Source organism: Hipposideros armiger, unplaced genomic scaffold, assembly GCF_001890085.2.
Source record: "Hipposideros armiger isolate ML-2016 unplaced genomic scaffold, ASM189008v1 scaffold_93, whole genome shotgun sequence".
Lineage (NCBI taxonomy): Eukaryota > Metazoa > Chordata > Mammalia > Chiroptera > Hipposideridae > Hipposideros > Hipposideros armiger.
The window spans coordinates 1,999,336-2,014,119 of NW_017731443.1; the positions used below are offsets into that span (position 1 = coordinate 1,999,336).

Below are 14,784 nucleotides of genomic sequence, written 5' to 3' on the forward strand. Positions count from 1 at the left end.
TTGGGGTCCCCGGAAGGCCTGGCCTTGTCCAAGTGTTCTGGGCTCTAGGCAGGGAATCCAGCTCTGGCACTGCTCCCTGAGGCCGCGCCCTCCAGGGGGAGGTCAGGCTGGGCCCACAGCATGCATGTGAGGGCTGCGCTGGGAGGGCCAGGCACGCAGCCAGCTGCTCGCTCCACAGCCCAGCTCCGTGGCCCGGGCCCAGCAAACCTCCTCTGCATGGAGGCCATGGGGCCATGGGAGAGCCTTGGGAGGATTGGGGCTGAGGCTGGCCAGAAACCCAGTGTGACAGATTCTGCCTTCTCTGGACACAGGTCAAGGAGGCAGCATTTTTTGTTTGCTACCAGGAAAAAGAAAGAGCAAAAGAAAGATTAGACTCAGAAGTTACACTCAGAATTTACTTTTATTTTTCCAAAAGATGTTTGTGTCTGATTCATGTGGAAAGCCACAAAGCCTTCTGCCTTTTCTAAGCAGGCTGCATCCACAGCCCGTTCACTCTGGACTCCGCGGGTCAGAAACAAAACTGTTCTTCCAAAGAAGCTCACAGAGTCAGCGGCCAGCTGCCCGCGGTCTCCCCAGGGGGGCCCACTGCCTGCAGCCTCTCCTCCCCAGCTGGCCGCCTCCTCTCCTCTACTTTCCAACAGTCGGGATCTTGTCTGAGGGCTGCTCCTGGGCTCTTAGCGGCTGGGAGGACCCGAACGGTGGAGGACGATAAAGCACCTGAGGCCTCAGATCCTGACCACCTGGACGGCGACACAGGGACTCCGCCTCCCCTCGCTGTCCTCTGTGGTCTGTCTCCTGAGGTAGAGTCGGCCATAGGTACCTCCCACCTGCCCTTTAGTGAGGCGTCCGGGATTCACACAGACACAGCCGAGGACGTCCTGGGAAAGAAAGGAAGATGGTTTGGAAAGGCCCAAACTGCAGGACTGATGTGATGAAGCTGGAAACATCTAACAGACCCCAAAGAGGGTTTTATAAAATGGAAATGAAGGCAACGAAACACATCTTAAGTCAAATATGTTAACTTATTATTGGAAAACTGAGTTCCTTCGGAGTCTCTGAAGCAGAATAAAGAAGGTACCTTGGCAGCGTGACAATCAGCTTCCAAACTTGGAGATACACCTGACCTGGTTATTGTTTTCCAATGTGAAAAAATGTTTACCTCTTGAGGTTGAACTGGCTGTTTTGGCAAGAGGGGGGGTTGGCTGGGTGGAGTCCCTGTGAAAGACCCAATCCCCAGGTGGGTGGGGCCTCGGTGGCAGAGATGACCCTAAAAGTGTCCTCCAAGTTTTGGGGCTGAGGCCCCGGGAGGTCAGATCAGAATTCAGAGGAGAGGCAGGCAAGTGCATAAGTGAAGCATTCTCCAGGTCACCCTGGCAGGGCCCCGCCTGAGAACCATTGTTTCAGGGCCGTCCTTCTTGCCTCTGGGGGCTCCCAAGCCAGGCTGACCAAGCACCAAGCTCTGGGGGGAGAGGGGAGCAAGGGGACGCCATTTACTTAAACATTTTACTGACAGATTTGTTTTCTAGTCCTACCGCCTGCCTCAAGAAACGAGGCCACCATCCCGACATCAGCAGACCCATGAAGAGCGGGTGCCGGTGGCCTAGAAGGGCAAGTCAGAGGCTGGTTCTGGCGTGTTTGGAAAAAAGCAGAGCTGAAACCCACCTTTACAAAGTACCTCAGCTCTGACGGGATGATGAAGACATCTGGGGTGGCGGGCAGCTGGGCGTAGGCATAGAAGTGCTCATAGTCAATGGCCATGTCTTCCTGGGGAGGGTAGAGCGGGTAATAGCTATGGAGACGGAGAGAAACGATCGATCAGCAGCAGCTGCATGGGGACCTCCCTTCCCAGAGGAATCCCGTCACTGACTCCCGTGCTGTCCCAGACCATCCTTCTCTTTTCCCTGTGTTTGGGGGACAGCACACAGGCTTGTCATCACAGGTCGTGGCCTGGGGAGGGCTCTCACAGTCGTCTGGCAGGGTTCCGTGACCCCAGAGCACCCCCTGCGTGGTCTGTTATTCCAGCAAGCCAGCTCACCTCCTCTGGGTCAGGATGTGCTTGAGTATCCGGCTGAATCTGTCTGAAGTTCGGGAAGAACTGGGGAAGGTAGAAAAGCAAGAAACGGAATGCAGGGTCTCATTTCTCAGTTTCCATTTGTCTTCAGGGAGGGCTCAAGGATTTAATAAACTAGAGAGAGGCTACTTGGCCAAGGCACAGTGACAAGAGGGTCTCTCTGGGGAGGCCGAAGGACCCACCCCAAATAGCTGGGTCTGTTCCCACATGAGGAGGGAGTGAGATGCTGAGTGAAGAAGGGAACAAGCAGGAATCCCCGTGATCAAGACCAAGACAGCCAGCGCCAGGCTGAGCAAGAGCACGTGAATCTGCACCAGTGAGGTGAGCGTGAAGCCGGGGTGAGCCTGCGCTCAAACCTCAGCCAACAAGCACACAGCCATCTTCACGTGGCTGTCGAGCCTACACTCCCCAGAGCTGGCTGCGTCTGATTCTCTGCAGAGCTACACACTGCTCTGGTGGAGAGCAGCCTTCAGAGTACATTACAGGTCATCGTCCACCAACACTAAAAAGATGGTTTCATGCCAATGCCTGTGTGCCCCAAATGTTGTCTTCTGTGTAGTAGCAAAGGGACCTAGTGCCTCTCAGGCCATCACTTCTGATGTGGAAAACATAGTTTCCACTTAACAGGAGACACCCACTCTTGTTTAGGTCACAAACGTGGGAGGGGAAGAAAGCAGACGAACTTCTACGACTATAAATTAAGTGCAGGCAGACAGACGTGGTTCTTTGGGATCTCAAACACTGTAGAGTCAAGTGGGAATAGAAACCAAGGCTCCAACGGCCCCCCTCACACGGCCAAAGGGTCTGGCAGAAAGCCACCCGCCCTGCCTGCTGGGCTGGAATACACGCCTCACCTGCTGACCTCCTCAGCCCCAATGTGGAACAGCAGATCCGTGGACGTCAAGCCAAAGACCACGCCATTTATGGAGAGGCTGCAGGGATCTGACACGAAGAGCACGCGCTAAAATGAGAAGGGGTTGAGCCACACATTTGCACACCAAAGCTAGAAACTTCTTCCCCATGAAAGTGGGGGTCTTTCCAGGGATGGGAAGACCCCTCAAAGGGGGACCAAACCCACGTACAGTAAATTACAAGCACATGTGCCTGTTAAAAAGAGCACTTTAACAGTCAGGCCCCACGCACGTCCTGAAAAGGCACATTTGCCCTCCACTTCGGGGACAGAGCTGGGTCACCTGAGGCACATTGATTCTGGCTGCCTGCTGGTTGAGGAGGGGACGCCGATACCTTTCTGTCCTCGGGAGGCAGATCGGAGTAGCTGAAAGGTGGCTGTGGGTACACGGGCTCATGGTGCACATCTCTCAACGACGGAACAAAGACGAGGTGAGAGCCGGAGCTACTTTGTCCAAAAAAAATCATCAGAAAAGGGAGAGAAATGAGTGCTGTTGAACTAAAACAGCTGGACAACAGATTTAACATGTCAGAACTTGTACATGACCCCACTTCCGGGGAAGGATTTCAGAGCTGAACTCTCCTTCGAAGAGAGGGGCCACGTCCCAGGGGACACGGTGAGCGACAATTTGTTCTCATTTACACACATCCACCATGATGAGATGCAGGGCGCACTTTCCCTGGCTTTGTGTGCTATTCCACTGGGGAGATGATGGGACTACAGTTTGGTAGAAAAAGGGGAGAAGAAATTGGGATCGAGGAAATGGAGAAAGACAGGACTTGACCAAAGAATCAGACCTCAGAGCCAGAGCTGAAACTGAAGTTCTGACTCTTCACACAGTTGTGGCTTAAAAGCGTTGGTTTCTCAGACAGGAGCGCTTGCCTAGGCAGAGACCCAGCAGGCTAATCAGATCTGGAGGCTGCCTCCATATTTAGAGGATCAAACTGCAATCTGACTAACCAAACACTGGGTCACAATTTCAACAGCGAGGACAGAGACATCTTCAGAGCGATGGGGAAAAACATGGTCAGCTTCTCCCGGCGCCGGTGGTCCCTCCCCTCCGGCATTGGGAAGCAATGCCCTCAGTTCTTATTTCTGAACAGACTGTCTTGCAAAAATGGAAGAAATATTTAACAGCAACAGTGAAAGCATAGCTGACAGATGTCTCCTTTGATGGAGACAGAAGGAGAATCTCCAGGGTTGCAACATATAAGTAAAAACCTTTAACTCTGGGGCCAACTGTTTATCCTCCCCAGCCACACAAAAGAAAAAAGGAAGAAAGTCCCATTTCCTTGATTTCCTCAGCTGTGCTTGGCAGGGGGCCTATTATAAACCAAATAGGCGTCAACTATGGCTCTGGGGGCTTGTTTAAAACCCACCAATAACTCTCACTGCCAGCTCCCCGTCTTGCTTAAAATATGTGGCCTTCCCAAATGTAGCTACAGGTCCCTGCCTGTCTCTCATAGGGGATAAAGGCGTTGGTGATTGTCACACTTGTCCCTTGTTTGTCATGCCTGCTCAAAGTGTGAACTGAGACTTCACCAACAGAAAATCAGGAAATGGGGCCAAAGGAACTTTGCCCGTTACAGTCCCTTTGACATTGAAAAGTTCGCTATGATTATCCAAGTCTACCAAGGTGGGTGCTGGAGTCTGGGGGAGGGCGGGGGGGGGGTAACCTGAACAGGACAGCGTGTGCTCTAGATCCCAGGGGCTCGGTCTGTAATGGACACAAAGGTGGAGGTACGGCCGGCCTGTTAAGAGGTAGAATCAGGCTGTTTCAATGTAGGTGCTAGAAGAGCAACAGTTAAGGAGGAAACAGCCTTCCTGCTCATGGTTAGAGACTGGCTGTAGGGGGAGGGATCCCAGAGAAAATTCCAACTATGCTGAGGATTGCACAACATCATACATCACAGGGGGAGGGTCCTCAGACAGCAGAGAACTTGCTGCTCTGCTGGGCTCCTGTGAAGGAGGGGCTTCCTCACTCATCCTGGTTTTCACTGGTAAGTCAGCTTTATGCTCTGCTTTTCTGACCTCTCAGGAATAAAGAGAAATCCTCCAAATGAGGACTGTTTACATACTATTTGGGGAAAGGTGGGGCAACCGCCCCCCCCCCCCCCCCCCCCGGACACACTGGCTGCAGATGAAAGTGCCTGGTGGTGCTGGGTGCTGCCGCCAGGATAACAAAGCCTGGTTTCTTCTTTGTTTGTCCCACTGCCGTCAATACCACACGGGGCGAGGAACCAAAACAGAACCCAATCTCACACGGAAAGCATCCAGCCAGCGCCAGGACACTGCTACAGAGCCCTTGCCTGTCCCCGAGGAGACCTGAGGGCTGACAACACCGGGACAGCAGCCCTGCTTCTGTTTTTCCCAGGTTTATCTCCAGGTCTGACTAACTTGGTCCCAACAAACAAGAGGGAAGGCACTTGTGTCACTGTCACTCAAGGGAGGGAGAAAGGGGCAGATCCAGCTGCAGGCTGTCACTGGCACAGTGCAAGTCCCCTGTCGCTGGGGTAAGTTGGGGCTGTTTCTCCCCAGGCCACGCGGCAGGTACAACAAGGTAGTGTTCCGACTAATCGACTCTGGGATCAGTTCTCACGGCCAAGGGGTGGAAGGTTATACATCTCGTTTTAAAAACTACCTTTGTTACAGACTTGTTTTTAAAATCTTAGCCTCAGGAATGTTTGTTTTTTATGAGCTGAGTTACAGGCAAGCAAATCCCCAGAGATGCATCACCTGTACCAATTTCTTTTAAACCCTGGCACTGGAGGAAAAGGAACAGGAAATGAGGGTGTTGGCTTCCTGGATAACCGGCTACCTATAGTTTGAGACTCTTCCCGGAAGAGCGCTTTTGCTCTCAAATTACAACTGCACGTCTCTGTCATCACTGCTATGACTTTTCACAGTTCCTTCCCGTTGGTCCGTGGCGGGGATCCAAGAGCCCCACCCGCACTGAGTTTCTACCACAGCTTGCTCTGGCCACTGGCAACGCCCCACAAAACAGGGGAGGCAGTGACTCAGGGGAAAGCCTTGGGCTTGCCCCAAAACGATCACTCACACAATGAGATGTCTTAGGGCCTCTCGGGACTTTGCTGTGTAAGTCATCAAACACTTCTCAGAACCATCCTGGGAAGATTTCCGTGGAATATGAGTCTACACGGAAGGAGCGAGAAAGGGAAGAAAGTAAACACAGCAAGGGAAGAGCACAAGTCGAGGCAGCCCTTTCCTTTCAAGTATGTTTATCTTTGTGTTTTAAAAAGATGCCTCTTAACTCGGCGTCTGTGCACTTGAAGTTCAAGAGTTCTATCTGATCTCTAGTTCAAAAAGATGAAAGGATAGGAACTACCACTACTTTTGAACATTTCAGTTTTGTTTTGTTTTTTAATGGGAAGCCCTACAGAATCCTAGGCAGCTTAAGGTTCTGTTCAGCATTTTGAATTCTGACCTTCGTGTCCCTTCAATAATCGTTCGTAGACATTGCTTGAAAACATCTTCAAATGGACTCGTCAGGAGACAGTTCTGCCAAGAAGAGAAAGATTTAGAGGGTAGACATTTGGTGTTTATTCACTTGTTTAACGTTTGTTAGATGACCCTAGGTACCAGCTATTGAGCTAAGAGCTAAAGGAGATGCACAGAGGGACAGATCTCTGTCTTCAAGGAGCTGAGTCTAGTTCAGGACAGGAAAAGAGACGGGGAAAGAATTAATCCTCTTGAATAGAAGCTGAAACACCAAAAGGACGAGTGTTTTGAAATCTTTTCTGTGGAAGGTAAAATATCCTGACACCAAGGGTAGGGGATGTCTGGCAAAGGGCCAGTTGTGTTAATGCATCAAAGGACGTGGGTCGAGCTGAGGGAAGCAGCCAGGTAGGTACTTCCACAGGGCAGCTCCATGACCCCCGGACACCTGTCTTTGTGCCTTAGCATCAGGCATCACAAAAGGAACACTGGGACTCATATATTTGTATTTCCCTCCCCCAGCTTCCAAATGGCTTTGTATTTTGGTGAAATGAAGCCCTCAAATTCAGTATCTTACAGAAGTTGTCCAGCTACAATGTCCTTCTGATTAGATGCAGGGTCAACTCCAACAGATGAAAATAATGCGGGCGGGCTCAACTGGATGCAAATATCCACGCTCCCCACCCCACCCCCGCCCCCTCCGTCCTAACCTCAGGCACTCACCTCAACCTGATCGTGCTTAGTGTCCAGGAAAGGGCCAAACTGCAAATAAGCCCGAGGGGAGAAACAAAGGTACCAAAAAAACAAATCAGAACCATGTGTGTCTGTGAGCACCATCAGATAACCTCTCCTAGCAGTTCTTTGGGTCCATCCGCCCCGCCCAGGCTGCCTGCATGGTCTGGGACAGTTAGCACATGGGGCGGGGGCACTCAGCCAGGATCCGTGGGAGAAGGTCTCCAGGGCCCCATAACCACTTGTACTGCCTCCTACAACATGGGGCTTTTCCCTGACTTTCTAAACCTAGCCAGGGAAATCTGCCACCATGCTAACAATAGTACTTTGAGCTTTAAAAAGAGAATAGCTCAGAAGGCAGCAAGAATACCGTACAGACAATGAAGGGCGGCAGAAAGTGGTGGGCTTTTGGATTAACTGAAGGCACGCAGTTATCTGTATACCTCGCCAGAGATGGAGACTAAGATTTTTTAAAAGGAGGAGAGCCTGACGAGCTTCCTATGAATTTAGAACCGCGCTGGACCCTTTTCTGAGGCTGAGTGCCTGCGCGAAGCTGTCCCGGGGGCCTCCTACCAGGATGCAGACGTCCGGCCGGTCGCGGTTGATGACCCAGATCAGGTCGAGCAGGGGGTCATACGTGATGCTGTCAGATGTGGTATACGGGCCACAGGCCACCAGGACCATGTTTTGTTCAAAATCTAAGACAAAAGGATTGTAAGGCTTTGATTAGAAGATACTGGGATGGTGGGAGAAAGGACAATTAGGAAAAAATGCCACAGGGTTCAATTAAATGAGTCTCCTTATGTGTGCAACTCTGGGAATCTGACATGAGTAAGACCTCATCCCCAGCCTCAGAGAATCGTCCATCAGCCGGAGCAGACAGGCAGGTGTGCCAGTAACTGGGACATGCAACAGAAACGTTCCCAGCTGTGCGCCTGAGTGATGGGACAAAGTGGCAGTCAGGAGAGAACAGGTCAAAGTGGCACCATTGGCTTATGGCATTTCCCCAATTTTTCTACTGTGGCAAAACACATAACAAAAAAATTTGTCCTCTTAACCATTTTAATATTTCAATGGTATTACATAAATCCATATTGTTGTGCAATCACCACCATCCATCTCCGGAACTCTTCATCTTATAAAACTGAAACTGTTCCCAGTAAACACTAACTCTCCAGTCCCCCTCCCCCATCCCTGCCACACACCATTCTACTGTCTGTCTGTGAGTGGAACCATACACATCCAGTATTTCTCTTTTTGAGGCTGGCTTATTTCCCTTTGCTTACTCTTATAAGTAGAATTTCCCTGAGCAAGGGCAAGCAGCGTCCTGGAGAACACTGTGATTTGAGCATGCTCGGTGTGAGTATCTGGTGGCCCAGTGTGGCTGGACAATGTGGTATACAGAGGAGTCCGGAAGTCAGGCTGGGGCGCAGGGCCCGGAGCATGACCCAGCTGAGATGGGGTGCAGGGCCTTTTTGCGTTTTGGCCACCCGTCAAGTGCTGTCCTTTACCTCACAGCATCTGCTTTTTTGGAGAACCAGCCCTCTCCTGTGTAAAACAGTATCGGGATGTGTGTGTGTATGTGTATGTGTGAATTAAGGTGTCCTCCTCTAGCCAAGAGGCAGGCATGTGACCCAGTTTCAGCCATTCACACTCTCCTCCCAGGTTCTGGACCTTTGACGTGAACTATCCAAAAATAGAAAAAATATTGGAGCTGACCTATTCCAGCAGAGGTGACCAGGTGAGACAGCTGGGGAATTCCTACCTGGACGTCTAGAGTTGCTAGGTCCTTATGCTGGTTCTACGTCTGGATTTCTAGCCACCTGTCCAGTCTGTGAGCTACCTAGATTTCCCCAAACAACTTTTTGTTAAGATAGTCTCAGTCAGTTTCTGTAGCTTACAACAACCAAACCCAAAGATCCCTGACTTAACATGTAGTTGTATTTGTTCCTGTGGCTGCTGTAACAAATTACCACAAATTTAGTGGCTTAAATCAACACATATTTGCTATTTTATAGTTGTAGAGTTCAGAAGCCCTAAAATCTAGGTGTTGGCAGGGCTGTGTTCCTTCTGGGGGTCTGATAGGAGAATCTGTTTCCTGGCCTTTTCTAACTTCCAGGGGCTGCCTGCATCCCACCACCATCTTCAAAGCCAGCAGCCTAATATTTCTAATCTCCCTGAAGCTGATCCTTCTGTCCTTCCTCTTATAATATGGACCCCTCCCCCATAATCCAGGATAACCCCCCCCATCTCAAGATCCTTGATTTAATCACACCGGCAAAGTCCCTTTTGTCATATAAAGTAACATATTCACGGGTTCCAGGGATTAAGGATGGGGGGTTCATTAGTCATCTACGAGTGGTGATACAAAGAACTGAGATAGAGTCCAATGGGAAGAGTAAATTTCACTCAGGGTGGGGGACAAAGTTAAATTAGGTTTCTGATCAGGAGCCTGTAGGAGATGTAACCGGAATAACTAGCAAGCGCCAGGAGGACAGGGCCCGTGCCTTATTCTGCATCCACGAGGGGCTCGCTTAATACCCTGCTTGCAAAACGTCTGTCCACAACCTATTCAACTGCTCCCGGAGTCTCCTCTGGCATGCGGCGCAGTCTCTGGGCATCTCAGGCCCGTCAATTCCTTCTCATTCTTCACAGTTGCTGTAATACCACCATGCTGTTCTTGCTGCCACAAGCACATATTTTCTGATAGAATTCACAGTATCATAAATTCCTAAATCTCACTCTGGATTCTAGGTCGCCTCCAAGAATGACCTCATACACTACGACTGCGTATAGGGTGCTGACAACACGCTAGGGTCAGCCATCTCATTGTGAATCCTTAACAGTCTTCCGCTTTCCTTGCAAAACTGCTTAAAAATATTTCGAAACCAAGTTTGTTAAAATTTCTTTGTTTTTGCCCCATCTGGATTAGTTGCCAAATAACCCTAGGCTTTCTTAGAAACTCATCCAATTTTTTAATAAACTTTCTCTTTTGGAACAACTTTAGAAGTGCAGAAAAGTTGCAAAGATAGTACTGACTTCCTGTAGGCAGCCCTTTCACCCAGTGTCCCCTAATGGTGACATCTCTCCTAACTACGGTACAGTTGTCAAAACTAAGGAATTAACGCTGACATATTACTGTTAACTATTACAGACTTTATTTGGATGTCACTAGTTTTTCCACTCATGTCCCTTTTCTTATCCAAGATTCAATCCAGGAAATCACACTGCATTTAAAGGAATTCTTTTTTAAATGCCTGCTAGTTTTCCTTTTTCAAAGCGACCTTCAAATACCTGTTAAACATTAGATTTGAACAACATGCCCGTGTACTCGGACCCAAGTGGTAACACTGACAAAGCTCACTAGGCCCAGACCCTGGCCTTCCACTGGGGGCCTGCGAACCTACCCCCGGCTGTGGCCCTACGCGCCATCATGGTGTCCTTACAGCTTCTGTGGCTTTCTCGGGGCCTAGAGACTGCCCTCCTGGACCCCTGCCCACCACCCTCGTTGGCAAAGCAACATTTGAACCAGAACTTACCTCCATCCTCTTCGGTGGGCTGATAAAACGGGAGTGGCACACCCTTAAAAACAGGAGAAAAGCTAAACTGAGGTGTTGTCCCAGGCATCACAGTTGTAAGGAAAGGGGTGGCTCCGAATGGGGGCGTGCTTGCAGGTATCTTGCTCCTTGGAACTAAAAGCTCACACAGCTGGTTGTACCTGCCATCTTTCTATATTGCTTAGAGTGGTAAAGACATCCAGAAAATGGGAGAGCATAGCAAAACTCAGAAAACACCCAGCAAATAGTGGGAGGCAAGTGCAGTATCGTAGGCCAGGAGGGGAGGGCAGGGTACCTGCTAGCTTTCCTTGCATTCTATGAGCATCTGTGGAAGATTACTGCCTAGAGCAGAGACAGGTAAACTACGGCCTGTGGGCCAAATCTGGCCACCACCTGTTTTTTGTTTGTTATATAGTTTTTTATTTTATTTTTTCCTTTCTTTTTTGGGGAGGGGGCTACCACCTATTTTTGTAAATCAAGTTTTGCTGGCACATTGACACAGGCTTATAGGTTGTCTATGGCTACGCCGGCAAAGCTGACATTGTGACAGAGACCATAGGGACCGCAAAGCCTAAAATATTTACCATCTGGCCCTTTAAGAAACAGTTTGCCGACCCTTGGCCGAGAGGTAGGTTCCCAGTCTAGTGCTGAGAATTGAGAAGCAAATAAACAAGCTCTTAAAAGGGACTGACAGGGCTGGCCAAGTGGTGCGTTGGTTAAGAACTGGCTTGGGACGCCAGAGGGCCCCGGTTCGGATCCCACATATGAGGGCCAGTGACACTGCTCTCTACAGCTAAGATGCTGAACAACAGCTCAACCTGGAGCTGGGCTGCCGTGGGTTGCCAGCGACAGCGTAGGCTGCAGTCCCCTGCTCCAGTGGGTTGCCATAAGCTACTGTGTATAGCCGGCAGCCAGCGTGAGAGGCCAGCAGCCGCCGTGAGCAGCCGTCCAGAGGCCGGCGACTGATCTGCCTCGCCCGGGAAGAGCGCAATGATGGTGCCAACTTGGGCCAGTGAAGCAACATCCTCCACAACTAGATTGAAGAACAAAACGACAGCAACTTGTCTGTTCCCCTTCCCCCGATTCCCCAGCGCTGTTCCCATCCCCCAATTCCCCAATAAAAATCTTAAAAAAAAAAGGGACAGACAGGCAGCACATCCTGTGTGTGCAGCAAACCAGGAGGGAGGGCGGGAGACCGCTGGGGTACCTCATAGAGTTTAGTGGCAACAAGTTTTCTACCAGTAGTGTTGATTCCTTCCATGACCACAACCTGAAAGACAAGCAGCAAAACAGGGGAGATACACAAGAGGTCAGGGATGAATTATTCTGATATCGTTAAAAGTCCTGTCCAGCTACTCTCATTTTTAATTGTAAGCTTGGGGGTATTTTTCCAGGAAACAAAGTGAGGGCGTTGTATTAGTTATAGTAATTGTGCTTTACAGGGATGACCTCACGTTTACACCAACCCTCTGAGGTAAGGATTATTATTCCCATTTTACAGGTGAGGACACTCTGGTTTAGAGGTTAAGGAACATGGCCGTAATCACACACCTCATGAGGTGAGAGCTGGGATTCAAACCTGGGCAGTCAAGAGTCCAGAGCCAAGATCAGAGTATACAAGGGAAATCACAAGCCCCACACTTGTGTCTGCTCTTGGGCCTGCGCTCCAGCCACTTCTCATGGCACCAGAGGTTGAAAGCAAGGAGCAGCCAGCCAGTGACGAAATGCTTATTCCTAGAGCCATGGCCCACCACACACACTGTAGGGTAAAGAGCATGGCCCCACCCCATCTCACCTGTCCGGGAAACAGAGAGTATTCTTTGAGCTCTGATAAATCCACCGGAACTTGAGCGCCGGAGGAATGTTCCCGGTCCCCCTCCAGAATGACTGACTTGTTGTTCAGCTTCCCATTGCTATCACAGCCAATCTGGCCGAGCAGAGTGACGGACTCCTACCGAAGGAAGGTTGCAACAAAAGAACGATACGATCTTTGGGATGGAGGCTCAAAATCTGAAGTCAACAGCGTGAACAGCAAGGTAAATCCCAAATAACAAACATTACTTCGGCGAGGCATCATTTTGACCTCGAGGTGACCACAAGCATCACCAATGACTCTCAGGGGTGTTAGGACTCTTAAAGGGCTTCGAGTCTGCCCACCCAATGCCTGAGCCCCTCTAAGTGGCTGCCTTACACTTGAGCATCTCTAGTAAAGGGGAACTTGCTGTCCCGCCCCCCTCCCCAAGCAGCCTACTGCATGTCTGAATAGCTGTAACTGTTAATAATAGCTCACATTTATTAAGCTTACTAAATAGAGTTCTAAAGGCTACGTGTATGAACTCATTTAATCCTCACAACTGAGGTGGATACTACTGCTGTACCCATTTTACAGAGGAGAAAAATGAGTAACAGAGGCATTAGATATTAAATCAAGGTCAATCAGTGGGCGAAGCCTGGGTTTGAAGCCCAGAAGTTTGGCCCTAGAGCCATATCCTTCACCATACATCATACTGCCTCTTAACAGGGAGTTCTTCATTAAACTGAGCTGAAATTTCTCTTCCTGTGGCTTCCTCTGTCCGTTTCCATTCCTGGAGGCACATAAGGAAGGCCAATCTTTTCCCACAAGATTATATATCCCTGCCCCCACCCCAGTCCTTCCTCCCAGTTCCTCCCATACTTCCTCATATGACATGGTTTTGCATATCTTCCCCAAAAGGTCATTCTTCTCTGAATGCAAATATAGGACAGAGGTACCTTAAAGGTACCTCTTTTAGAACACATCTCCCCTTAGATTAAAAAACATCCTAGAGAGGAAGCACTGGTACATTAGCCGGATCAAACCACAATGTAAGATACTATTGACAGCAGTTGCTCCATAGCAACAAAGACTAAGCAGGGGGAGATGGTGAGTCACCGTTTCTAGAACTCCTATCCTTGCTGTCGTCCTCACATCCTGCAACTTGAATGAATGCTTAAGGCCTTCAGTCTTTGCTTATGTGCAAGACCCAAACCCAAGTGCACAGAAAACGACTGTCCTCGGTCATGAAAAAGAAGGAAATCTTATGACTTGTGACAATATGATTGGACCTAGAGGGTATTATGCTAAGTGAAATAAGTCAGACTGAGAAAGACAAATACCACATGATCTTCCTTACATGATGTGGAATCTAAAGAACAAAATAAATGAACAAACAAAACAGAAACAGACTCATAGATACACAGAAGAAACTGATGGTTGCCAGAGGGGAGCGGGGTTGGGGGGCCAGGTGAAAATGGTGACGGGATTAAGAAATACAAATTGGTAGTTACAAAACAGTCACAGGGGTGAAAAGTACAACATAGAGAATATAGTCAATAATATTGTAATAAGTATGTATAGTACCAGTTGGGGACTAGACTAATCAGGGGGATTATTGCATAAATTATATAAATGTCTAACCACTATGCTGTACACCTGAAACTAATACAAAATAATATTGAATGTCAACTGTAACTGAAAATAAATAAATAAATTAATTTAAAAAATGGAATCAACTAGCATCTTGATGTGGGACTTCCAGCCTCCAGAACTGTGAGAAAATGAATTTCTGTTGTTTAAGCCACCCAGTCTGTGATAGCCTGAGCAGACTAAATAAAACCACATGGTGCCGGCCAGCCGAGTGGCATGTTGGTTAGGAGTTGGCTTGGGATGCCAGCTCTGAGCAGCAGGGCCCCGGTTCGGATCTCACATGAGGACCAGTGACGCTGTGCCCTCTACAGCTAAGATGGTGAACAACAGCTCAACCTGGAGCTGGGCTGCCATAAGTCGCTGGCTAGCCGGCAGCGGGTGTGCGCTTTCGTGAGCTGCTGTGAGCAGCTGTCCAATGGTTGGCGAGTGACTGCCTCACCCAGGAAGAGCACAATGATAATACCAACATGGGCCAGTGAAGCAACGTCCTCCACAACTAGAGTGAAGAACAAAAGGACAGCAACTTGGGCCAGCTGAATGGCGCGATGGTTAAGAGCTGGCTTGGGATGCCAGAGGGCCCCGGTTTGGATCCCACATATGAGGGCCAGTGACA

General features: G+C 49.5%; 1 protein-coding gene across 4 annotated transcripts in view; it reads right to left on the minus strand.

Annotated features, from left to right (window-relative positions):
- Positions 1 to 381: 381 nt before the first annotated feature.
- Positions 382 to 14,784, minus strand: part of POLA2 (DNA polymerase alpha 2, accessory subunit) — a 29,421-nt gene continuing 15,018 nt past the window's right edge. For 2 of the 4 annotated variants that reach the window (XM_019645592.1, XM_019645591.1), the window contains 11 exons: positions 12,522 to 12,677; positions 11,934 to 11,996; positions 10,709 to 10,751; positions 7,743 to 7,867; positions 7,161 to 7,199; positions 6,427 to 6,500; positions 3,317 to 3,428; positions 2,926 to 3,032; positions 2,036 to 2,095; positions 1,663 to 1,789; positions 382 to 878 (listed from right to left, as the gene is read on the minus strand). In XM_019645592.1, coding sequence (XP_019501137.1) covers positions 726 to 878; positions 1,663 to 1,789; positions 2,036 to 2,095; positions 2,926 to 3,032; positions 3,317 to 3,428; positions 6,427 to 6,500; positions 7,161 to 7,199; positions 7,743 to 7,867; positions 10,709 to 10,751; positions 11,934 to 11,996; positions 12,522 to 12,677 — 1,059 coding nt within the window. In that variant the 3' untranslated portion in view covers positions 382 to 725. The remainder of the gene's footprint in view (positions 879 to 1,662; positions 1,790 to 2,035; positions 2,096 to 2,925; positions 3,033 to 3,316; positions 3,429 to 6,426; positions 6,501 to 7,160; positions 7,200 to 7,742; positions 7,868 to 10,708; positions 10,752 to 11,933; positions 11,997 to 12,521; positions 12,678 to 14,784) is intronic. The other 2 variants (XM_019645593.1, XM_019645594.1) reach the window with 2 other exon arrangements.